The sequence below is a fragment of the Tachyglossus aculeatus genome, chromosome 14 (assembly GCF_015852505.1).
Source record: "Tachyglossus aculeatus isolate mTacAcu1 chromosome 14, mTacAcu1.pri, whole genome shotgun sequence".
NCBI lineage: Eukaryota > Metazoa > Chordata > Mammalia > Monotremata > Tachyglossidae > Tachyglossus > Tachyglossus aculeatus.
Genome location: NC_052079.1, coordinates 45,257,361 through 45,283,638, shown reverse-complemented (window position 1 = coordinate 45,283,638; position 26,278 = coordinate 45,257,361). Strand labels below are relative to the sequence as shown.

Here is a 26,278-nt window from a genome sequence, read left to right as displayed (position 1 = left end):
CTCTCTTTTTACCTGCTCAGAGCGAGATGCTCATTTGCCTACAGTTGCCTACAGATTTACAATGGCTCTGACTTACCCGGGTGAGGTCTGGAAATGCAAATAGGATATTTAATTTCAAAGTTTGAGTGTGAAAATCCTTCCTATCTTGCAGACAACTGTTCAAAAAAAATCACTTCCTCCCATTTTAACCATGAACATGATTACACTTGGTGGTGCTATCAAAGACTTTATTTACAAAACGATTACTAAAACATCCGCTGTAATATTTCCATTTATTTATTTCTTACCCATAGGGTAATTGGTCCACCATAATTGCTCGGGGCACTTTATAATACAGAATGAAAACCTATGTTAATAACTGCTAACAAACCTCACAGATCACTACAAGTCTGACAGAAAAATGTCTACGAAAATTTCTCCCAGGAGTACAATACATTTTGTTTCCACACATACACAGACAGTATAGGCTCAAAGGCACAGCTTTGACTTTTTTTTCCCTATCAAAGTGTCAGCAAGTATAATAATAATCTTGTGAAGGAACCAAAAGAATCGTTTTCATACTTGGTGCTAGGCAGGGGGAAGTTGATTCATTCCGATTCGTAACATTACGGTAACAGAGCTGAGAGTGATCTTCAAGGTCAAAAAATTCACTTACTTGCCAAACCTCAGAAATCCCTTCCTCTGCTTTTCCCCAGACTGACTCTAGCAGTTGTGCAAACTAGGGGCAAATACTTGAAGAAGGACTTCATTCATTTATTCAATCTTATTTACTGAGCAGAGCACTGTACTAAGTGCTTCAGTCAACTTAAGGTAGGCAGAGTTGGTGTGAACGGCTTATCCTTTTCCCAAGGCAGTGGAAAGGTGCTGCAACCCTCAGGGGAGAACACATAACCTGGGGCCGATATCGGGCCTTTTCTGGTGCCGAAAGACTCTGCTGAGCATCGCCAATGTGCTGATTGGCAGAATAAGCGAGGCAGAGTGTTGGGGCTTTTGTTCCCGGTGAATCAAGTGTCCATCAAAGTACAAAATAGATCTCCCTCCCCAGCCAGTGTCCTGAAAGACTTCGGAGCATCCATCAACCGAGAAGGAAGTGGCTCGCTGGATCGGAGCGCACACAATGAGGGGACGTGGAAAAGAAGAAAAGAAGGCACCAGTTGGCCTACTGAATATAGCGCTTTGTGGAAATCGGGAATCTGGCTTAGCCACGGGATACGGTCATGCTGGACTTCAGTGAGTCCAGTGTCCAAACTGAAGAGTACCTGTTCCACCTTCCATCCCATCTGCGGGTCCGTTCCGAAAGCGCCTGTGTTATCACATACAGAGATCGAGTCTTCCGGGCGTGGTGGTTGTCTTTTTTTATTCTTAAATATGTGTTCAAAATACGAGAGTCATTTTCATTTAGCCCACCCCGTGGTGGCTTCTCCGTTAATGTAGGCAAAGCCGGGAAAGTGTTGCATGTGCTCGTACTCTGAATTCCGGCGCGTAGTCAAGGGGGTGTACATGTCACTAGAGTTTCCATACCTTGCCGAATGCATGGACGGGCTTGTGTAGCAGGGGTTGGAGGAGGGAACTTCTGGCCAGCGAGGCGTCACCGGGGTCGGATGAAGTCTCGGGGCACCGCTCATCAGACAAGGCTCCATCCGGGAGGTGGGGCTGTTAAAGGGGTACTTGGAAAAAACGCCCCGAAAGAAAACAGATTCAAACTGGGTGAAGCTGCAAAGGCACTTTGTTTGTTTGCTTTTTAAAATAGTATTTGCTAAGTGCTTACTATGTGCCGAGCACTGTACTAAGTGCTGGGGCAGAGAGGTGGATATAAGCTAATCAGGTTGGACAGCATCCATGTCCCACAGGGGGCTTAAAGTTTTAATCCCCATTTTACGAGAAGAGGGAACTGAGGCACAGACAAGGGCAGTGACTTGCCCAAGGTCTCACACAGCAGACAAGTGGTGGAACCGAGATCGGAACCCAGGTCCTTCTGACTCCCAGCCCCACGTTCTAGCCACTAATCTATGCTGCTTCCCTATTCGGACATCTTCTCTGTTTGGCTTTGATGCTGTCTTAGAACCTTGTTTTCTTTTTGGAAAAGGAAGTCCACAACCTTGCCAAAGAGGAAGTGTTCTTTTGGGGAAGCAAGCGACAACCGATTGCTCCAGGCTTTCACACCCCGCTTTGTTCCCTTGGACTGCTGGGCAGGGCCCAGTATTTCTGCTCTGGTATGTCGTCATTAGTGTTTGAGGAGGAAAGAGCCCTGGATCATAGGACTGTAGAGGCAGGATGGCAGGCTCTTGGCAAAAGCCAGATATTTAGTCAATCGGTCACCAGTCCAAAAGAACGATGCTGAGGGTTAAAACATAGTCTAGTGGAAAGAATCTGGGCCTGAGAGTTAGATCTGGTCTCTGGGAGTGACCTTGGGCACATCACCTCACCTCTCTGTGCCTCAGTTGCTTCATCTGTAAAATGGAGATAAGAAACCTGTGTTCCCTCCTGCTCTGGTGGCAGGCCCCCTTTGGAAAGGCTACCCGATCTGATCCGATCACTCGTATCTAACCCAAAACTCAGCACAGAGTAAATGCTTAATACATGTCAAAAACCGTTATGAAATGGTTTATTTATTTGAGGTGGCATTTCAGAAATAGTCTTCTCTAGTTGACTTCAACAGTGAAATGAAGAGGCCAGAACTGAAGCAAAAGTGAATCAAGGGCTCAGAACACTATTATGGGGGGCTTTGTCTGCTGAGGAACGCAAACCCACAACATGTCCAGGAGGTATGCGGGGAGCAATGAATGAATTACTGGGGGTGAATTCAGGATGGATAGGCAGATGATTTGGAAGAAAAAGGGAGAGTGACATCAACACGATAGGGGAGGACTATTGTGGAGGTGAGAGTTGTGAGAGGAGGTTGCAGCAAAAGCAGGGGAAATAGGAAAAGAAGAGAACGGTTATTTGGACAATAGAAGGCTCTCTGAAGTGGTTCTTTTCTATTCTTTGCTGCCAAGACAGCTGTGTAAATAAGCCCTTTCTAGTGCTGGCAGTGGGAAGGAAGCGCTGAAGCTATTGGTCTCCTTCAAGTATTCCCTGCCTTAGCTGCCAGTTAGTGCCAAAGACAGTCGCCATGCTGGGGTAAGGCTCCCCACTCTCCCAACCTGGATGAGAGCCAGTCAGAGAGAGTAGAGAGGATGGGGGCTAGAAAAAAGAATGCAGAGAAAAGTTTTCTGCTCTCCATCTGTCCTCAGTGACAGTTGGAAGGTGGAGCTTAGGGGGATTTGCAAGATGTCACCTGCTGCTAAGAGCCCCAGCAGTCCACAGGCTAGAGAGCAGGGAGGAAGAGGAGTTCGATAATAATGGCTCCCTACCATTGAGGCAGCAGAAAGGGTTCCACCCCCAGTAAAAAGACCAAGGAAAGGAAAGCCAGCCAAGGGAGGGGATGCAGTCAGGAGCGGCACTAGCCAGAAAGGGCAATGGATTGTTCCGTAGCCAAGGCCGGGTGGTCCTAAGGGGATCTCGGCACTAACTTCCACTGGTTTCTCCATGTGAACAAAGCCTTATCCGCCCCAGCTGGGTGGAACCCTCAGAGTACCAAAACAAGAGGAGAAGTTGAAGATGGGAGCTGGGGGAGAAAATCCTGGGCTCTATTTCCGGGGCGAACTGTCAAGGAGCAAATGAAGTCTTCCCTCTAATCTCTAAATTAGATTGCAAATGCACTGAAAAGTCTTCCTCTACTCTTTAAACATTTATTCTTGCATATATCCATCTCCTCAGCTTCCCTTGTAAATCTTCTCCTCCACCTATCTTTCCCATCATGGTTCACAGCATCATCATCTTCCCTATCTCTGAGGCCTGAGATTAGGCATTACCCATGACTTCACCTTATTTTAACTTTCACATTCAGTCTACTGCTAAATCTCATTGGTTTTCCCTCCTGAACATTTCTGCAGCCTGTCCCTTTCTCTCATTCCAAATGTCCACAACCTTTGTTCAGGCACCTGTCATATCACAAATCAACTATGGTATCAGCCTCCTCACGTGTCTCCCTGTCTCCAATCTCTCCCCCTCTTCAGTCCCTATTTCACTCTGCTGACCAGATCATTTCCCTAAAACGTTCTGCTCACACCTCCCCACTTCTAGAAAACCTTCTTTAGTTAATCCTTTCTGCATTGAACAGAAACCCCTGATCATTGTCTGCAAGGAATTCCATTAACAATCTGCTTCTTACTTCTCCATTCTCTTTTCCCACAACACATCACTTGCACTCTCTGCTACTTTAGAGTTTACTCACTTGGCCTCATTTTCTTCTCTTCAGCCTCTGACCTCTTGCTTGCACGCTTCCTTCCTATTTATGTCTGTCGTTCTACACTCTCCCCATCTTCAAAGCCTTTCTGAGATCAAATCAATCAACTGTATCAAATCAATCAACTGCATTTATTGAGTGCTTACTGTGTGCAGAGCATTGTACTAAGTTTGGAAGAGTACAATATAACAGAGTTGGTAGATATGTTCCCGGGCCATCTCCTCCAGGAGGCCTTCCTGATTCCTTTTTCTTCTCCTCAAGTCACTTTCTCCCACCTCAGCACCAATTACCTACTTATGCACCTGAAGCAATGCTGTACCTATCGACTTATATATGCTCTGGTTTAGGCACTTATTCATCTACTTATACAGTTTTACTTTCTCTCCTTCTTTCTCTAAATTATTTTGGGTCTATTCTCTCCCCATCTAGACTATCAGCTACTTGAGGGCAAGTCTTCTAACTTAATTGTATTTATGAAACGCTTAGTACTGTGCTCTGCACACTAGAGGTGGTCAATCAATCAACAGAATTGATTGATTGATTGGAAAGAGATTGGATTTCTGGGTTCCACCTACCTCCATGTTCCCAGAAACAGCATGAGAACAGAAGATCCCAAAAGGTGAATCTTGAAATTGGATCCTCTCTTTTTTTAAGGTATTTGTTAAGCACCGCCTATGTGCCAGCCACTGTTCTAAACTCTGGGATAGGTACAAATGAATTAGGTCGGACACTGTCCGTGTCCCACACGGGGCTCACAGTCGTAACCCCCTTTTCACAGATGAGGTAACTGAGGCTTAGAGAAGTGAAGTGACTTGTCCAAGGTTACACAGCAGACAGGTGGCAAAGCCGGGATTAGAAGGCAGGTCCTTCCGTCTCCCAGGCCCGTGCTCTATCCACTAGACCACTTTGCTTCTTGAGCAGTCTTTTGGGGTTAAAAGGAGGAGAGGAAAGGCGATTTATTTGCCTTTGACCTTGTGCGTATACATTTGCCTGGCACGGTAGGGAGTCAAGCTCCGCCACAAGAGGGCAGGAAGTAAGTTGCTTTGGAGCCTGGTCAAATATCCAAGAAACAGCTGTGAGCATGGATGTGTCACAAGTATAAAAAGAATAATTGCTTGAAAATGACACAGGCTGGAAATATCTCCTACGTGACAATAAAAATTCTGTTATGGCTGAATCCAACATGGAAAGTTCTGTCCTGGTAGGTCAGCTAATTGCAAATGAGTCAGTGACTTCTTTTTTCTTACAGTGAAGAGTCCATTGAAAGACAATATTTTTAAAGTACCCATTGGCCCCTGCCTGACTATTAACTCAACCAATGAAACGCTTATTCAGGCTTGTTGGAGTGTCCACAGCCAGGCCATCTGTGCGGATGCCTGCCCGTGCTGTCTGAATCACCTTTCACACTTTGCATCCGGTTTAATCAAGGGTCCTTAAGCACCCTGAACTCAAAACGCTGGGGCCTAGAGATCTTTACCAAGCATAAAGGCGATATTTGTTGGAGGGCTCTTGACAGGAAATTACCATTCTCTGGGTCAACTCCCACTTGCCTCGGCCACTGCTGTTAGAACTAGCGGAAATTTACAACCCTTATTTGAGTTGGTCATTGGCGAGGGGGCACATTCAATTGACTAGGGCTCAGTCCCTTCTAGCAAACTTTAGGGCTAACTCCAGGTTCCTTGGGGCAGGGGGGAACATCTCTGAGAAAATGCTATTTTAAGAGCTTTCCCCCCGACTCCATGGTCTCACTTCTTCCAAAGTTACGGTAGAGAATGAGTCTCTTATTCTTGCTCTTCACCAAGACAGCAGCTACTTGTGGGGCAGAGGGCCACCTCACAACAAGATAGATCTGTCAGCAGTAAAACTAGTTTTCCTTAGCAAGGCAGCTCTAATGTCATCCCACTTTCCACTGCCGCTTTTGAGCCACGAATAATAATAATAATTACATTACCTTATTACATTATTGCATATTATTATTATAAAAAATTACATTATCATTATTATGGTACTTGTTAAGCACTTACTATGTGCCAAGCAATGTTCTAAGCACTGGGTAGATATAAGTTAATCAAGTTAGACACAGTCCCTGTCCCACATTGGGCTCACACTCTTAATCTCTATTTTTTACAGATGAGATGATCGAGGCCCAGAGAAGTGATTTGCCCAAGGTCACACAAGCAGGCAAGAGGGGGAGCTGGGATTAGAACCCATAACCTTCTGGCTCCCAAGCTTGTGCTCTATCCACTACACATGTTTGTTAGACTCCCTCAAAAGCCAGGTTTGCCCCAGGCAAGGCCGAAAAATCTTAGCTGAAGGAGGAACTACAAAGGGTCTTCAAAACAGAATGTGTTGCTCAGCCCTGAAGGGTTTTAAGTCCCAGAGTACAAGGGCTATGCATTCCACCTCCACACCATGGGAACCTGATATTTAGCCAAGGGGCATTTTCCTGGGTAGCATTTGCATTTTGGTTTCAATGTAGTGTGGGAGCAATCGAAAAAGTACCTCTACATGATTTGGGGACATGTGGTGAGAAGATGAGTGTCTTCAAGAAGTAACAGCTAGTTTTAGGATGTCCATAGAAGAGAATGGTTTAAGCTTCATTCTCACCATTTCAAAGAAGACCACCCTCTGCTTTGCTAGAAATGAATCTGCAATGGCATTTTTACTTTTTCGGTACCTTGGAACTTTCCCAGGAATAATGATGGCAATGAAAGTGACCCCTCTTTGTGCTTGGGCCACACTCTCCTAGGGAACTTAAAATCCATTGCAAATGCTGATACTCAAATGCCTGTGAACTCAGATTCCAAGAAACATTCTCCCCCACGCCCCATTTTCCAGTTGGAGAAACTAAAGCGCAGAGAGGAAAAGGGACCTCGCCTCAGATCAAACTGTGAGTCAGGCTTTAGTCAGGCATTTCCTTTGGGAACATGGGTTTTTCTGCATTAAGGTTACTGAAAGACAAGATACACATTTCCTAATTCCAAAGGCAGGGAATGCTAATGAATTATTATTATTACTCATTATTAATAATATGGTATATTACTAATAATGGTTCTTGTTTAGCACTTACTATGTGCCAAACACTGTTCTAAATTCTGGGGTACACACAAGTTAATCAGGTTGGATACAGTCCCTGTCCCACATGGGGCTCACACTCTTAATCCCTTTTTTACAGGGATTAAGGTAACTGAGGCCCAGAAAAGTGAAGCAACTTGCCCGAGGTCACATAGCAGACGCATGGAGGAGCCAGGATTACTACTCCAGTTACCATAAAACCATCCCGCACCTGGTTAAACCTGGAAGTCATTGTTCCCATGGTGGCGTAGGAGATTTAGAGGGGCATCCATTTCTTCCCCCCTCCCTAGGATGACAATTTAAAAAGTACTCGTAAACTTCCTAAAGGGGGAAGAGAAGAGAGAAGAAAAATACTATTGGGAGGATATGCTTTCAGTTCTGTCGCTCGTTTTTAGCTTTCCACAGGCTGGCATTCTCCCAGGGCTGTCTCGGTGCTTTGTTTTGACTTGTTTGACTCCAAGCTTGTTAGGCAATGTTGAACCACCAAGTTCATCCTCGCTTCAGGTAAAACACCCCCTTTTCCCAAGAGTCTCAACATCTTTGGTTCTAGCAGCTCCTCATGACGCAGTTAGAGACCTATAATGAATGCCCTTGACAGTGGTTTAATGGCATCAACCTTTCTCTTGTTTTGAGATAATACCCAAGTTCTCATTTGGTATTTTGATTGGAAAGGAAAACAAACGATGGTTAGTCCCAAGAGATTTCTGTATTATGAACACTTCCTCTCAGTTTGTTTTCCTCAGCGGAGCACTGAGTGTGAGCCCAAAAAATATGACAGAGTTAAAGAAGCTGTGAGTGGTCACACATATGCTAACAGAGAAGCATCTTCCTTGGACAACACAGCTCATTTTACAGAAAAAAATATCTCCCAATGGAAGTTGGGCAATGAATGAATGTAGAAGTTTGACATTCGATGCTTCCCAAAATCTATATGGTAACTGGTTATACATACCTCTTAAAAGATCATGTAGAGAATGATGCCACTTTCAGTTAAAAAAATCACCCAAGACAGCTCAAAGACTGTTTTTAAGATTGTCTAATCCTTTACACTTTTCTGTTTATGGGATTGGATGCTACCTGTTGCATACCAAAACCCATTTACTTCAAAGCCATATTTAGAGAACCAAGTCCAGAGAATTGTATCTGAAATAGATCTAAGACTAGCCAATGATTCTGAGACTTCCCAGTACTGCTTTTCCAGGAAATTCCATTAGAGGGCAATGGATTTTAGAAATAGAGGTAGTCATATAGATATTGTACATAAATAGAAATATATATATATATATATGTACACATATATATGAAAGCATAGTAAGCGCTTAACATATACAATGATAATATTGCTAATAATAATCATCATCACTGTCAATCAACCAATCAATAGCAATCAATTGCATCTACTGGGTGCAGAGCACTGCACTGAGTGCTTAGCAGAGTATATAAGTTCGCACTCGCTGAGCCCTTACTTTGCGCAATGGACAACACTGAGCGCAACTATGACAGAAGAACAAGAAAGGTCCCTGCCTGGAGAAGATTACTATATAATTGAGAGAAGCAAACAAACCTGAGACATGAATTTACTTATAGTGCAAGAGGATGAAAGACAAATTTACCTCAAAATTTACAGTTAAGGACATAAGGGCTGGGGGAGCAATAATGGGTGGGGTGATCATGATAGCTGAGGGGCAAGCTAGGAAGACTTCATGGAGGAGACAATGTTTGGTAGGGTTGTTAACAAGAAGGGGAAGATCATGGTTTGGAAAAAGTATAGTGGGAAGGGCATCCCAGACTGGTGGGTGAGAGAAGGGAGGTGGGGGAGGAGGGAATGCAGGAATCAGGGGCTCACAGGTGGGAGAAGCAAGTGGGATATGGTGAGATAAGCTTGAGCTGACTGGGAGACTTGATATAGAGTGGTCAACTGATGGGGAATTTTGACCTGATGGTCATGAGTTCAAGTCAGGTGCGAGTGATGACTGGAAGTCCCTGCAGGCTTTTCCAAGGGGAAACGATGCAATCTGATTGTCATCCCAGGAAAATGACTCATGGTACATCAAGTATGATGGAACGGAGAGGAGAAGGAAGGCAGATGGGGGGGGGGGGGGGGCGCGTGGAGGGGAAGGAACCATCCCTCCAGACTGTACTCTCATTGTGGGCAGAGAATGTGTCTGTTTATTGTTGTGTTGTACTCTCCCAAGCGCTTATTACAGTGCTCTGCACACAGTAAGTGCTCAATAAATATGACAATGAATGACTGAACCAAGAAAGTTTCCATAGGTGCTTTCACATACAGATAGTGATCCTTGTCAGCTGTTTCATCTTTAAATGTGGACACGGAGATAAGGCTTAAAAACTGTAATCACAAGGGTGCTATATTCTAGTCGGGCTTGTCTGCTGTGTGGCCTTAGGCAAGTCACTTCACTTCTCTGAGCCTCAGTTACCTCATCTGTAAAATGGGAATTGAGACTGAGAGCCCCATGTGGAACAGGGACTGTGTCCAACCTGCTTTGCTCCTTTCCACCCCAGTGATTAGTACAGAGCCAGGCACAGAGTAAGCACTTAACAAATACAACAACTATTACTACTACTACTAATAATAATGATGGTATTTGTTAAGTGCATACTATGTGCCAAGCACTGGTCTAAGCACTGGGAGGGCTACAAGGTAATCAGGTTGTCCCACGTGGGGCTCACAGTCTTAATCCCCATTTTACAGATGAGGTAACTGAGGCACAGAGAAGTGAAGTGACTTGCCCAAAGTCACACAGCTGACAAGTGGGGGAGCCAGGATTAGAACCCATGACCTCTGACTCCTAAGCCCGGGCTCTTTCCACTGAACCATGCTGCTTCTCTACTAGATCAAGAGGCATGAGATTTTGTATCCCGCACCTGGCTTGCACAAAAAAGGCAACAGTGGCAACCCCGTCCACCGGAGGGTATTAAGCAGTCAATTGGAGGGCGTCCCCTTTCACCCATGTTAGGGGGCAAAAATCACCTTCTGAAACTCTGCCCCAGCAGCCTGGTCAATGGGTGCTCTTGCTGTTTTGAAACACCCTCCCCAGAAACATTATTAGCTCAGCCTGGAAACGTCCTCTTCCCCTCTGCTGGGCTTTGAGGCTCTGAGAAATGGGAGGGGAGAGTCAGGACTCCTCCTAATCCCTGATTTCTCCCCCTTTGGACTGGCCTTAGTGTAGGCATCAACACTCCTGGCTGTGAGGGGGGATACAGCCCAATCCGGACTCTGTTCAGGTGTGGTCCAGCAGGGCTGAGGCTGGCCTTTAGTGCCAGAGATGTCTCTACTAGTTCAGTGGCCTCTCCTGCCTCACAGAACTTCCCCATCCTGTCTATTAGCATCTCCAATTCCTTCCATTTAGGGAGGAGGCAAGAATGAGCCGAGAAAGCAGCATGGCCTACTGGAAAAACCACGGGCTGGGGAGTCAGAAGGACCTGGGTTCTAATCCCGGTTTTGCCTCTTGTCTGCTGTGTGACCTTGGGCACAGAAGTCACTTCACTTCTCTAGGCCTCAGATACCCCATCTTTAAAATGGGGTTTGAGACTGTGAGCCGCATGTGGGACAGGGACTGTGTCCAACCTGATTAGCTTGTATCTGCCTCAGTGCTTAGAACAGTGCTTGACAGACAGTAAGCGCTTAACAAATGACGTTAGTTATTAGAAAGTGTTTTTCTTTTCATATTTGGCAAAGTAATGATTATGTTTTCCACTGCAGGCTGGAAAGACATTTGTCTGGCAACTAGCTTTTTGTATATTGCTGATTCCTAAAGCGAGGGGCTCAGACGAAGAGCTCCCTGACAGAACCTGCTTATTACTAATAAACAATGCCAGAGGGTTTTAGGCCAAGTGTAACTCCACCAAGCCAAGAAGATGTGAAAGATACAACCTATAGCTTCATAATAGTTGCACAAGAACATACTGGTTTGTTTGATCTAGTTTTGTAACCCTTTCCTTTACTGGGGACCATTGAACCTTTTCACCATCTCATTAGACCCCCAAAGCAGAGAATAAACCAGAAACTTTTATCTGAGGGTATTGTTACAGAAAGGGAACATTAGCAAATTCTGTTATATTGTATTCTGCCAAGGGCTTAGTACAAAGCTCTGCACATAGTCGGCACTCAATAAATAAGATTAGTTGATTACATTAAGAAAAAAGTTTTACATGACTAAAAGAGAACACCTTTACCCCCCACAATATACATTGTTCAATATGCCAACAAGCTTAAAAACCTTAATTTGATTAAATGGCACATTAATGTTCTCCAAAATATGGTTTTTATGTTATTTAAGCACTTACTAGGTGCCAGACACTGTACTAAGCACTGGGATAGATACAAGATAATCAGGTTGGACACAGCCCATGTCCCACATAGGGTTCACAGTCTTATCCCCATTTTATGGATGAGCTACCTGAGGTACAGAAAAGTGAAGTGACTTGCCCAAGGTCACACAGCAGATAAGTGGCAGAGTCAGGATTAGAACTCAGGTCCTTCTGACTCCCTGGGCTGTACTCTATCCACTAGGCCATGCTGTTTCTGTTAGCCTCTTATGGTGCAGTCTGTCCTTTTAAATGTGAAATTTGCATGTTAATAGGATTTTGTTTGTTCGGGTTTAGTTCAGCATTAAAATTCCTTCCCAATTTACAGGGTATGTAAAAGAGAAAAAAAATCTCTTAGAGAACATGCCACATTCAAACTGAGCTTGCTTTCCTGTAAAATATAGTCACTTGGAGACACCTATTCAATTTATTTTGCACTATGAAATTCATTAGATGATGAGACCAAAAGGTCTATCTCTACATTTCAATTCTAGAGGGCAATGGCATAGTTTTTTTTAAAAAAAATTATTGAAATAGTCATATGATTTCTGTTTCTTCTAAACTTCTACATCTCTGTTTCCAAGGGTAAATCTAAGTTTGTCATGTTTTTTGATGCTTTAGCTTGACCTCAAATATTAACATAACAATGGTACAAAAAGTCTTATTTCTTTTAAGAGTGCATGCAATTTTTAAAGCTAAACAATAGCCAAGCAGGCTCTCATGAGACTTCAGATACATTTCCAGATTGCTTCTGATGGAGTACGGGACCATCTCTCTGATGATTTTTAATAAAATGGGGGAAAAACGTTTCAAAAACAATCAAGTCCTCCTCATACTGAACATGCTTTCATTGAAAAATGAGTGAAAATGCCTTTTCCCAAATTGAATTGACTAATCCACTAGTTATCACTATTGATTTTCAAAATACATGGTAATGTAAACATCAGTGCCTCACCTTTTCCAAAACTGAACTGACTAATCCACTAGTTATCACTATCGATTTTCAAAACACAGGCATGGTATTGTAAACATCTAACTTGCAACACCAACTAAACTCTGCTTTGGAACCATCTTTTACACAAAGACATTCCAAAACATATTAAAGTGAATGTAGAATACATACCAGGAGAGATCAATCCTTACAAGAATCTCAGAGGATGATACATTTTTGGCCAAACTTTCAAAAGGGCACCAATCCAGCCCACAATTCCCATTGCCCAAATTCAGACATTTAACTGTTTGGAGATGAGTAACTACTATACAGCTAACTAATGTTGCCAAAAATCTGAATTTTTCATGCCCTAAAGCTTGAGTTTCCCAAAGTGGAAGAGATCTGGAGTGACCAAAATAGGGTCTCTCTTTAATTTAAAAATGTGTGACACATCAAGCGAGGAGATCTGAAACTTAAGGCACATTAACAGGGCAAAATATGCATTCCCAAAGCAATTATCTCCTACTGGGCAAGAACCAAGGCAAAAGAATGATCACTATACAAACCCATATTTGGATAGATTCTAGGTTTCCAAAGTCATTTAGAGATAAAAATTAAATTTAACAAGAAGCTCATTTTAGGTGCCCTCAGGGGGTAAGGGTTTATTTGTTTGCTTTCACTGCAAAAGATTCTAGTGTATTTGAACAAATGCAGGCGAAAACAATACAACAAATGCAGGTGCTGAGCACTTCTGAAATTAATTGGAACCATAAGAACAAGTGTGGTACCCACGGTCCTGATTATCTCAAATTCAGCATGCTAAGAAAACGAAGGAATTTAAGGGAACTGAGTAAATAGTGAAGAGGGGCAAAACTCAACAGGAACATACTACAATGCCTCCATTTAGCACACAGAGACAAAGATACGGGCAGCACCAAAGCTGAATGGCATTCTTCTAGCAATAGGGATTAGAGGTAAGAGGTAGGAATTTTACTAACATACCGGGGATAAAAGAGGCTCAAGAGAAAATGAGAATGCCAGAAAACAAGGAGGAGGAGGAGGAGGCAGGCAAAATTAATGAGGATTCAATGGCAGTGGCAATGAACTGACTCTAACCTAGAGCAGTACCTGGCTCCCTCCGGCTAACAAATCAAGAGTTCGAGAAGGCATGTGCCCTCAGCTGCCGAAGGAACGGGAATGAAATGGAACCCGAAATGTAAAGGGAATGTCCAAAAAGACATTGTGAAAGGAGGCAATGGTAAACCACTTCCATATTTTATCAAGAAAACTCTATGGCTACACTACCAGGATGATTGCAGATGGAAGTGGGGCATTTTGGGAGAGATGTGTCTATGGCGTCGCTGTGGGTTGGACATGACTCGACGGAATAAGACAACAACAACAACAACAACCAAAGGAATTCCTGGATTGTGTGAAAGCCTCTCAATGGCAGAGAAGGAAGTTCAGTCTCTGAGGACCTTCGTGGGTGTCATTCTGGCCATAGCTGTTGTGTGTTTTGAGTTGCACTGGACAGCCCTCGGTTTAGTTCCCATCTCCATCTTCCCTTTGTGGGTCTAAGGAGGTTGATAAACTGGAGAGAAAATGTTTTACCAAGGAAAGACAAACAGTGTGGGTCCTTGAGTTCCCTACTGAAACAAGTGTTTCAGGGACAAGCAAATCCAAGGAGGGAGAATTTTTTTGGAAAGAAAATTCTCCCAAACAACACTTGGTGTTTGCTTCAGTACAAACCCCCTTGAAATAGCCTAAGAAATACCATGGAACCATACGTGAGATAATTAACTTGTATATATCCAACCACTTAGAAAAGTGTTTGACATATAGTAAGCACTTAGCAAATGCCATAAACAAAAACAGCAATCCTCACTGTCCAGGGGTCAGAATGTCTATAGGGGTCACTTCCAAGCACAAGTGGAACTAGATCGGTGAGGGTCCTGGAATGAGGGCTATCAATCAAACATATTTATTAAGCGTTTACTATGTGCTGTACTAAACACTTGAAAGAGAACAATATATCAGAGTTGGTAGTCACATTCCCTGCCCATAATGAGCTTGCAGTCTAGAGGGCTAGACATTGGAAACTCCCCCTCTCCCACCTCAGCGTTTTAGATGGGAAGGGGATGTGAGAAAACAGGAAAAGGAAAGAGGAGGTTGCCGATGTACCCCCATCTCCTTGGCATAGGTCCTCTCAACTGCTTTTTTTTTTATTTTAAGCTCCTCACCCACTGGCCAGTACCAAAAAATAGCTCCAAGATGGCATACAGCTCTCCTTCCCAAAGCAGATCCCGCCTACTCCCCTGGGGGCCGAAATGCCTGTGTCAAAGGATGTTCTACACTGTCACCAAATCGGCAGCTTCGGCAAGAAGGAAAACAAAGTTACCTGGGAGGAACTCCTGTGGTAAGGTGAGTAATGAAGTGGTCCAGAAATCGCAGTGTCATGGGGGAGAGATGGATACTGACTCTGCATCGGATGAGGATGCTGGTTGCTATAGCTACCATAGTTGTAGCTTCCTGTATATCTAAAACACATCAAACATTTCAACACTGTTAAGAATCACTTCTCAGCATGCTGGCACTGGATATTTCCTTTTCCTGTGGGTGACCTTCTCACAGGTGAAAACTCTCTTTAGATTAAGTGACCCATCTGAAATGGTGCTGCCCAATGTAGAGTACCACAAAATGGGGAAACTGCAACCACTCAGTCCATCAGTGGTTTGTACTGAGTGTTTACTATGTGCAGAGTTCAATGCAACGGAATTAGCAGATAGCAAATTTATTTCTCAAAATATCCCAGACAGCATCCTGGAAGGGGAAGCTTACCCATGATCCTCTCTATGGGGGTAAACGGGTATTCTGTGTGTGACGGACGAAGAAGGCACATGAGTACTCCTCATACAGGGCAGTTGTTGGGAGTTTTCAGCTGGGGAGCCAGCAGCTGTAGTTACTGTGTAGGTCAGGGACCACGTGTAGGACTGCATCGCACCTGCCAAGGAAAATCAAAACTGTCTTTATCTCTCCAGTCATGCCGGGACACGCAGAATAATTTCCTGTCCCGATGCCCAGGGAAGGAGTGAGAAAGTGCTATCCAACTGAATCATAAGGGTAACAGCTACACAAGGGAACATATAATAGATAACTCCCCTCCACTCACACAGAGGAATAAAACCCTGCAGCGTCCATGTGCCTAAGGTCTAAAAAGCTCACTTGGAGCAGCTGGAACACGTGACCTAATAGGCGAGAGGACTTGATACACAACAGAGACTTAACAACAGTATTTGATCATGACTGAATACCTGGGAGAAGATCTTATAATAATAATGGTAATAATAATCACAACTGTGGTTGTTAAGCACTTACTATTTCAATCAATCAATAATAATAATAATAATGGTATTTATTAAGTGCTTACTATGTGCAAAGCACTGTTCCAAGCGCTGGGGAGGTTATAAGGCAATCAGGTTGTCCTACTGGGGGCTCAGTCTTAATCCCCATTTTACAGATGAGGGAACTGACGCATAGAGAAGTGAAGTGACTTGCCCAAAGTCACACAGCTGACAATTGGCAGTCAGGATTTGAACCCATGACTTCTGACTCCAATGATGATGATGGCATTTATTAAGCTCTTACTATGTGCAAAGCACTATTCTAAGTGCTGGGGAGGTTACAAGGTGGTCAGGTTGTCCCACGTGGGGCTCACAGTCTTAATCCCCATTTTACAGATGAAGTAACTGAGGCCCAGAGAAGTTAAGTGAATTGCCCAAAGTTACACAGCTGACAATTGGCAGAGCTGGGATTTGAACTCATGACCTCTGACTCCAAAGCCCGTGCTCTTTCCACTGAGCCACGCTATGGCATTGATTGCTGATTGCGTTCAGAGCACTGTGCTTGGGAGAGTAATGATTCGATAGAGTTGGTAGACAAGTTCCCTGCCCACAAGGAGCTTACAGTCTAGATGGGGGTTATTTATTTGTAAAAGATATTTATAAAATATTTCTTTAATTTTTTTTAAAAAAATTATTTATAAAAATAAATAAATAAATTACAGATATGTGCATGCATTCAGTGGGGAGAATATCTAGTGCTTAAAGGGTACAGCTCTAAGTGAAAAGGTGATGCGGACAGAAGAGGAAGAAGGGAAAAAGAGGGCTTTGTTGTGGGTAAGCCAAGCACAGTATGTGTTAGGGAAGATAGAAGATAATCAGGCTGGAAACAGCCCCTGTCCCACTTGGGACTCAGATTCTAAGAGGGGAGAGCTAGGAACAGATATTTATATGTTGCTGATGTGTACTTCCCAAGCGCTTAGTACAGTGCTCTGCACTCAGTAAGCTCTCAATAAATACAATTGAATGAATGAATGAATATTTAAACTCCATCTCACAGATGAGGAAATTGGGGCACAGAGAAGTTAAGTGACTTGCCCAAGGTCACACAACGGGCAGGTGGCAGACCTGGAATTAGAATGCACGTCCCCTGACTCCCAAGCTGGTGTTCTTTCCATTAGGCAATGCTGCATCTAAAAATGCAATAGCTATTTGTTTGGTTTGAAACGTATTGTGCGTCCAGGGAGAGCTACAAACATCTAGAAAGGAAAATAAAGTTTCCAGCCATAAAGCACCTACAACTTTAAGGAGATAAGATGGACACTATCTTGCATCGGATTTTAGAACAGAGTTATTAAAACAGATTTATGTGACAACTCCATTGCTAACAACATTCTAAATGGAACACTGTCTTCCTCAAGGAACCTTTAAGTTCTCTATAGTCATTTCCTTATTATTTTCACTATATTCAAGAAAGACTTAGAGGCAGAACACATAAACCTCAGTATTAGGGATGGAAAACTTGAAGAAGTCATAAGTGATTTCCAAAGTCAAGCTTGGAGACAGAATTAGAACACAGGCTACTTTTCTTCTCAAGCAATTGCAGAAATGCTACATTCCTGCCCGCTAATTATGCTGAAGATTGGTGAAGCACATTGAGCAGCACTTCACTTTAAAGTTTCAATCAAGGACTACAGAAAGAGAATCTAAGAGTGGATACCACCTCAAAGTACACTCATCTACACATTCCTGGGTTTGAGCATTCAACCTTGCAGTTATGGAGAGCTACAGGCCTTAGGAGCAGGATGCTGATGGTAAAGCAGATAGAAATCGAAGGGGAATGCAGAGGTACAAAGTTGAAACTATAATATTATTTCAACTATCTGATATAAAGTGGTTCAATGGCCCTTGTCTTGGAAAGCATTTTACCTGGGGAAGTTGTTTTCAGTGTCATATGCGAAACTACTTTACCCAGAGAAAGAAAATTACATAGTTCTAGTTGCTCCTGATTTTTGCCGAGTGAGGCACACAACATCAATGAAAATAAGCAAAAAAATATAATTCAGATAAGGGGAGCGCATTAGAGACAAGTGTAGGCCTATTTACTCGTTGTGCTTTTACCAGCATGACTGAACAGACGGCCTCACCGTGTCACTGTGATTGGGTTCCTAATCAGATTCGAACACATGCCCAAAACAGCTAGAATTCACAGGTTCAATGATAAATTATGAACTACAGCAGCAGTGTGAACTGTACATTGCTGCTGAGTAAAGAGACCATGTTGAAACAGAGCAATTGACAATTTCACAGTGAAGGTTTAGGTTTACAAGAGGAAATTCTGGCTAAGGATTAAACCTCAGATAGAATTTCAAAAATCAAGCATAAATTAGGAAGAAAGTAGTTTAGGTGAAAAGTTTGAGAATGAAAGGCCACAGAAATCTCGTCGAGCTATTTAAATAATACCTGCTTGAAGTCTCAGATTAGATAGCTCACTTTATAAAAATGACAGCATTTTTAAAACAGAAAAATATGCAAATCTTGTTAAAGTAGCTGCAGATTTTAAATGGGCATGATTTCAAATATAATAATAATAATAATAATGATGATGGTATTTGTTAAGCACTCACTATGTGCTAGGCACTGTACTAAGTGCTGGGGTAGATACAAGCAAATCCAGTTGGGCACAGTCCCTTTCCCATGTGAGGCTAACAGTCACAATCCCCATTTTACAGATGAGGTAACTGAGGCACAGAGAAGTAAAGTCACTTGCCCAAGGTCACACTGCAGACAAGTGGTGAAGCCAGGATTAGAAACTATGACCTTCTGACTCCCAAGGCCATGCTCTATCCACTACGCCATAGCTTTTGAGTGACAGAATCAAGGAGAAGGTTTATTCACATAAGAAATAATAACTATTGTATTTAAGTGTTCATTATGTGCCAAGCACTGTGTTAAATGCTGGGGTAGATGCGAGATAACAAAATCAGACAAAGTCCTGTCCCACATGGCTCAGAGACTAAGTGGGAGGGAGCACAGGTATTTAAATCTCCATTTTTCAGATGAGGAAACTGAGGCCCAGAGAAGCTAAGTGATTTATCCTTGGTCACCAACAGGTAAGAAGGGAGCTACGATTAGAATCCAGGTCTCCAGGATCAGTACCCAGGTCTCCTAACTACCAGGGCTCTAACCTAATACCTCCCGTTTTTCTTTAAAAAAAAAAAAAATTAAAGTCCCGTATCAGTATGAAGGTCAAAGGTTTATAAGCCTTGGAAAAATATATACACTCTGGGATTTGAAAGTACATGTATACTGAAATGTATGACTCTGTATAAGAGAATTCAAGTTGGGAGTGAGAATTATTGAAGAACTATTAGCTAACCAAAACAAAATAAATCATCAGTTCTTCAAATGCCTCAGATTCAGACCAACTGAAGGAGCAGTAACTCCTCCAGAGTTTAAGGGAGGACATGATTTTTGCTGAAATTAGGATTTCTCTAAGGCAGTCACACCTCAGAGGATGAAGAAGTGGCTACTTTTGGGAAGCAGAGGAGTGTCAGAAACAGATTACAGAACCAAGAGTAACTCCATCAAGCAGTAACAAGATACTAAGGACAATGGGATAATGGGTTCTAGGTCCAGGAGATCAAACTGAACTGAACTAGGAAATGGTGTGAAAATTGCATTTTAAAAAATCAGTCCCTCTGAGGAACCCTCAAATGACAACTATTGAAAAATTAAAAAGGAAATTAGTTGTGACAAATAATGACTTTTATAGATCCCAATTTCCTTGCCCCTGGTGGAAGAGGGGCAAAGAGACTGGGTTTATTGCCCATCCACTAGCTAGATTCACTAGCAGGAATTACGCTTCATGCTTCCCTGAATAGAGAGATTATTACAGATTCATGAATTTAAAAGAGTCATTTCCTCGGTTCTTACGCTCCAGGCCCTCCCTATAAAGGGAATGGATCAAGTTCCTGGATCAAACTACTCCAGGGTGAGGATGGGCTAGACCCATTGAGACTAAGCTTCTCCCGGAAATTTTGGAGGTTGATGAGACTCTACCGAAACACAAGTGGTGCTCGATTTTGAATTCTTTTTAAGCAGTCCCTCACCACAGGACCTTCTGAGCCATCACTGTTGTTGCCTATCATAATGATGGTGATTATTAGTTTCTCTGTTAATCACTATTTGCCAAGCACTTTATTATGAATTGAAATAAATATGAGAAAATCAATTTAGACACAATTCCTTTCTCACAAGAGGTTTATCACCTAAATTGGGGAAGAGAAATACATGAAACAATAAGAATTTTTAATAACAATAAACTACAATGAATTATTGCCTACGGGCTGGATTTTACACTTGCTGTACCTTTGCCTTAATTTTAACCTAACAGGTTAACAATGGAAATCAGGTCCAATTAAATGAATTAAAAGAACTGGAAAAGGTAGATTGTAATATGTGACATTGGCTCAGGGTTGGAAAGGTTATTCATTTACTGCCTAATGCAGCTGTGCCCCCCAACCCGCCCCCTTCATTTCCTGTTTGTTCTCCCCAGTTGGAGTGGAGTCTGGGTTCAGCTGGGGCTGCGCTGAACTGGAAGTGAGTTGAACAGATCTGTAAATGTTCCCAGGACCTAGGTTCTAATCCCGGCTCTGCCACTTGTCTGCAGTCTGACCTTGGCCAAGTCACTTCATTTCTCTGGGCCTCAGTTTCCTCATCTGGAAAATGGGGATTATGGGGAAAATGGGACAGGGACTGTGTCCAACTTGATTAGCTTGTACCTACTTCAGTGCTTAGAACAGTGCTAAACACATAGTAAGAGCTTAACAAATAACATCGTTATTGGGCCCGGGCAGTGCCACTGCACATACGTAATAATAATAATGGTATTTGTTAAGTGCTTACTATGTGTCAAGCACTGTTTTAAGCACTGGGCATTGTTCTAAGCACATGTGTGGTTTTCCCAGAGGGCTTCTAGGACTGTGGTTCTAACCGTCCAACGGGAAAAATCAAACATATGCAAAAGGCTGCGTACACACAAAACAGCACCTGCCATCCTTTTCCTCTGCCCCCAGCTTGTCATGGTTATAAAAAGGGAAGTTGTGGGTAGGATGGTCCACAGATGGCACTCAAGAACACTGGACACCCCTGTGCCAATACAGAAACCTCCAACATATGTAACCCACCTCATGTTTGCGATTAAAAATATTATAGCAGAGGTATAAAGACAATCAATAAGTCAGTCTGACTGAATATCAGTGATTGATTATCAGTGGTTCTTATGGAGCGCTTATGGTACTAAGCTCTTGGGAGAGTATAAAAGAATAAGTAGGCATGATCCCTGCTCTCAAGGACCTTACAATCTGATGGGGGAGACAGACACTAAAATAAATTACAGGAAAGGGAAGCAACCAAGTAAAAAGAATATGTACCTAAGTTCCGTGGTGGTGGGGTGAGCTTGAAAGGGCTCAGGGATATGGACTTAAGTGCAGAGATGATGCAGAATGGAGGGAGAATGATGTAGCCCTACTCAGCCCTACTCAGCCCTACTGAGAGCTCACCTCCTCCAGGAGGCCTTCCCAGACAGAGCCCCCTTTTTTCTCTCCCCCTCCCCAACCCCTCCACCCTACTTCTTTCCCCTCCCCACAGCACCTGTATATATGTTTGTAAAGATTTATTACTCTATTTATTTTACTTGTACATATTTACTATTCTATTTATTTTGTTAATGATGTGCATCTAGCTTTATTTCTATTTATTCTGATGACTTGACACCTGTCCACATGTTTTGTTTCATTGTCTGTCTCCCCCTTCTAAATTGTGAGCCCGTTGTTGGGTAGGGACCGTCTCTATATGTTGCCAACTTGGACTTCGCAAGCGCTTAGTTCAGTGCTCTGCACACAGTAAGCGCTCAATATATAGGATTGAATGAATGAATGAATGAATGAATGAATGAGGGAAGGCTTCCTGGAAAAGATATAATTCTAGTAGGGGAGATGGTGGTGGTTTGTCAGATATGAATGGGGAAGGAATTCAAGGCAAGAGGGAGGGGGTGGGCAAGGGTTCGATGACAAGGATACCCAAAATGGCTTTTTGTAGAAATCTGCAGCAACTAATGACCCCAGAAACACAGCATGGCCTAATGGCAAGAACATGGGATGGGAGTCAGAGGATGCGGGTTCTAATCCTAGGTCCACCAGTTTTCTACTGGATGACCTTGGGCAAGTCACTTAACTTCTCTGTGCCCCAGTTACCTCCTCTGTGTAATGGGGATTAAGACTGTGAGGATTAAGACTGTGAGCCTCATGTGGGACAGGGATTGTGTCCAACTTGATTACCTTGCATCTGCTTCAGCACTTAGAACAGTGCCTGGCTCATAATAAGCGCTTAACAAATACCATAATTTTAATTATTATTGCTCCCAAGATTCAGAGCCATTTGGTTCCCCTCTCAGAACCCTGCAAACATGGGCACTGCTTCTAAACCATTGGAATTGGTGACAAGAGCCAAGACAAAGTGATGCTGCATATTTAAAATAAAAAATACTGTACATGGACACATCTGGTGCCATATCAACACTAGACAGAGGACACAATTTTCTGGTATAAAATCAGAGAATGGCCATTCTAGTGGTGAGTCATACAAGTTCAGGTTCCCCTTGAAGAAAGCCCAGACCCATGTGGCTGGACTCCACAGATTGAGGCTGATCCTTATTCAGCTCTACAGTTTCAATACCTGTTTTCAAGATGACTACATTTTTAGTCAAATCAGAACGAAATCCTGCACTGGGTGAGACTCAACATACCAATAGCTCAGTTGGAAATGGAATCAAAGCCCAGCTGTTCAATCTGAATAGGGGAGGCAAAAATTAATTTTATTTCTGGAGAAATATAAATTGTGTTGGCATTCAGTATCTACCTCAGAAAATAAGTCAGTGTCAATGTTAAAAGCAGGTTTTTACAGCAGGCATGGAAGTTCTCTTCTTTCTAAAATGTGAAAGCAACAAGACTTACAGGTGGCAAAGGCGTTAGTTACCCATTAGCAAGCATTTCCAGTTCAGAGGCCCTATAAAGGAGCTGAGTGTTTTCTAATAACAACTCTATTTGCAAATGAGTACTCATGGGGCTTTAGTGACCATATACTTTTCAGTGTAGTTGCAATTTTGTGGCAATTTCAATAATCATTAATAGAGCTTTTGTAATTTGAAAAGAATAAGGGCTAATGACCCATTTTAAATCATCTACAATTTAGGAGGACCATTTAGAGAAAACACGAGCTCAGTATGCCAGATGTTCTGCTGATAGAGCCATTTATATGGGATTTACTTTTGTTTAAGTGGGCATCATATAATCTCAATGATTTAATTTGCTTCTTTTGTGTGTGGCCACAGAGTGAACTACAGGAAGTTTAAGATGCAAGTTTAATTGTTAACTTTTATTGCCATTGCCAGTGGTTGCAAAGTCTTAACTACCTTATAAAAATGGTAAATGCAAGGCCCTGGAACCTAAGGGTGACATAGCCAGAACAGAATAGGAGCTTACCATTTCACTTCCACAACTTTAAAGGATGGTAAAGAATCACAGCCCTGTGTCATGTTAAGGATACTGTCTGACAAAGCCACAGACAAAGAGGAAAAAAAGATTTCTTTGTAGAAACAAAGAATTTTAAAATTTCACTTGAATGAAATGTTTCCCAAAAGGAAGGAATTTATAGAAGATCCAAAGCCCAGATTTTCTTCCCGAGCAACTGTTGAAATACAATTCAGGAAGACCCCTATTACCAAACCACCTTGCATAAAAATGAAACAAATGCAGAACTTTAAAAAAAACAACACCAAAAAACTGATGAGATGACTTCGCTTGCATTTCAGCTCCTAAATGTTACCTAGTATTTTTTGTTTTTTAGGTTGTGATTCTCTTTCTGAAGAGAGTAAATAATAATCACGGCTCTAAAACAGCATTACAGTACGTGATAATGGATCTGAAACAGGTACTGAAGTCGTTTGTTCAATACACCACAGTTTTTTCTAAATAATACCTAACTATAAAATATCAAATCTATAAAACAATTTTCAGAACACACTGGCTGTGCAGGGGCTAGAATGGTCTATGTTTTATAGATGGAAAATGTCCAAAAGAGAGCTTATATGCCATGCCAAATTCAGCTGGAGCCGATGGAAGAGTCTTGAGCCCCTGCTTCAGAACTCATATATCATCCATCAATTTCTCCATCTCATCATTTAACACTTACTTCACTTAATAAGGGGCACCCTTTCCCTTCACCTTAATGTTAGTCACCAAAAGTAGCAACTCTATAATCTTTAGCTTTATTCAAACTTCTATTTTAGCTCCCACCAGCTAGAATATGCCTATATGTGGGGAAAGAATCATAACGAAAAATATCTTTAAAAGCAAATAACACGTTCCTTCAATATTTAAGCAGGATCTTGAATCTGATTTCCAGTGCATTCAGTTATTGGGAAGTAAAAAAACCTGACTGAAATCATGCCTAAAATCAGCCTTAATGTTTGAATAGTTCCCAAAGGGTGCATCCTGAAATGGAGGAGGCATTAAGAATTGTTGCTTGTTGCCCATGTTTGATTCGGACAACAATTTGGGGAATGCTCTAAAATTCAGTTTAATTTAAAAATAAACTATTTATGAATAGTATTTGAGGAAAAATATATAGCATTACTTGGTATAGGGTAAAGTATTCAAATGAGCTCTAGAGACGTTTGAGAACAAAGTTGAAATACATCTAATCTTCAAAGGTTATACAAGCATCTGAAAAGAATCTTCTCCATATTGATATTTTCATTGTCTTTTATGACTTCTGAACATGTTGTTCAGGAATCCATTTAGGATTACCCTGTTTGCCTTACATACCAAACCTGACAGACCATCTAGTGTCTGATTTTCAATGTACACACCAAATGAAATTCAGGCAGATGCTCATGAATTGGTTGAGAATTATGCATAGATATATAAAAACATTTCCTTCACATTCCTTGTATCCCAATGCTATATATCTACCTTACTTTCTCACCTGAAAGCACACTGCAATAAATATTCTAACGTCATGATGTAATAAAAAACTTTATAATGAACTTTCAGACTTACAAGGAGAATGGCGTCCATTAATTCTGTTGTATTGTACCCTCCAAAGCACCTAGTAGAGTGCTGTGCACATAACAAGCAATCAATAAAAACTATTTATTGATTGACTGAACAAGGGATACCTATAAGCTGCTGATCCAATGATGGACCAATGCTTTAACCACTCTAACTTTCTATATTATAGTTTGCCATTTTCCAAAGATTTATCCTGAGAGAAAGAAAACTGATTTTAGAAGAAAGAAACCAGAACAATAATCAAATGGCTCTGTCTTCTGGGGTATCAGTATATTTTAAATGAAGGCAAATTTCTTTAAGCGAACTAGTTCTTGGAAAAGATCTTCACTAACTACAATTAACCATAATTAAATGTCCAAAACAAAGAGCAAAATGTAGGTAGTTTATATTGTGCCATCCCAATGCAAGAAATTAAAGACTAAATTTAAACACTATTAAATCCTCTTTCAAATTCCTCTTTTTCCATGATGGTTTCTCCTCATTTCTCACTATTAAAGGTTCTTCTCCATTTGAACAAAGAGCAGGAGTGGGGGTAGCATAAAATTGGGAATAAATGTGAAAACTAATGGATGTTATCCCTTGGAGACGACTGTGAAACATTAAACCCTGTCAACAAGGTTTCAGAAAGTTCAGAGTGGCAAAAATGAATGATAGAAGTGGCAAAATGGAAGTGTAAAAGGAGGATGCTAAATTAATCTAGGGAAGGAAAAATGAGTTGTTTCAAATTATGCAGTAAATGTAGAGGGAAAAAAGTACCAGGCTAATATATAGACTATGAAACTAAATAAATACACTGTAGAAGCAATGTTTCCTAGTGGATAGAGCATGGGCCTGGGGAAGTCAGAGGCTTCTGGCTCTGCCACCCGTCTGCTCTGTGACTTTTGGCAAGTCACTTAACTTCTCTGTGCCTGTTACCTCATTTGTAAAATGGGGATGAGACTGTGAGCCCCATATGGGACAAGGACTGTGTCCAACCTGATTAGCTTGTATCTATCTATCCCAGTGCTTAGTACTGTGCCTGGCACATTGTAATCGCTTAACAAATACCATAAATAAACCCCAGACTTATAAGTAATGATGATGATAGCATTTATTAAGTGCTTACTATGTGCAAAGCACTGTTCTAAGAGCTGGAAGGCTATGAAAGGCTAAGTAGGCTATGAAACCAGATAAACATGCTGTA

At 42.1% G+C, this 26,278-nt stretch overlaps 1 protein-coding gene across 1 annotated transcript in view; it reads right to left on the bottom strand.

Moving 5' to 3' along the window:
- Positions 1–210: 210 nt before the first annotated feature.
- The window catches only part of RFX4 (regulatory factor X4), a 117,209-nt gene continuing 91,141 nt past the window's right edge, over positions 211–26,278 (bottom strand). The window contains exons 16-18 of the mRNA XM_038756816.1: positions 15,462–15,624; positions 15,022–15,160; positions 211–1,667 (exon numbers count right to left, since the gene is read on the bottom strand). Coding sequence (XP_038612744.1) covers positions 1,395–1,667; positions 15,022–15,160; positions 15,462–15,624 — 575 coding nt within the window. The 3' untranslated portion in view covers positions 211–1,394. The remainder of the gene's footprint in view (positions 1,668–15,021; positions 15,161–15,461; positions 15,625–26,278) is intronic.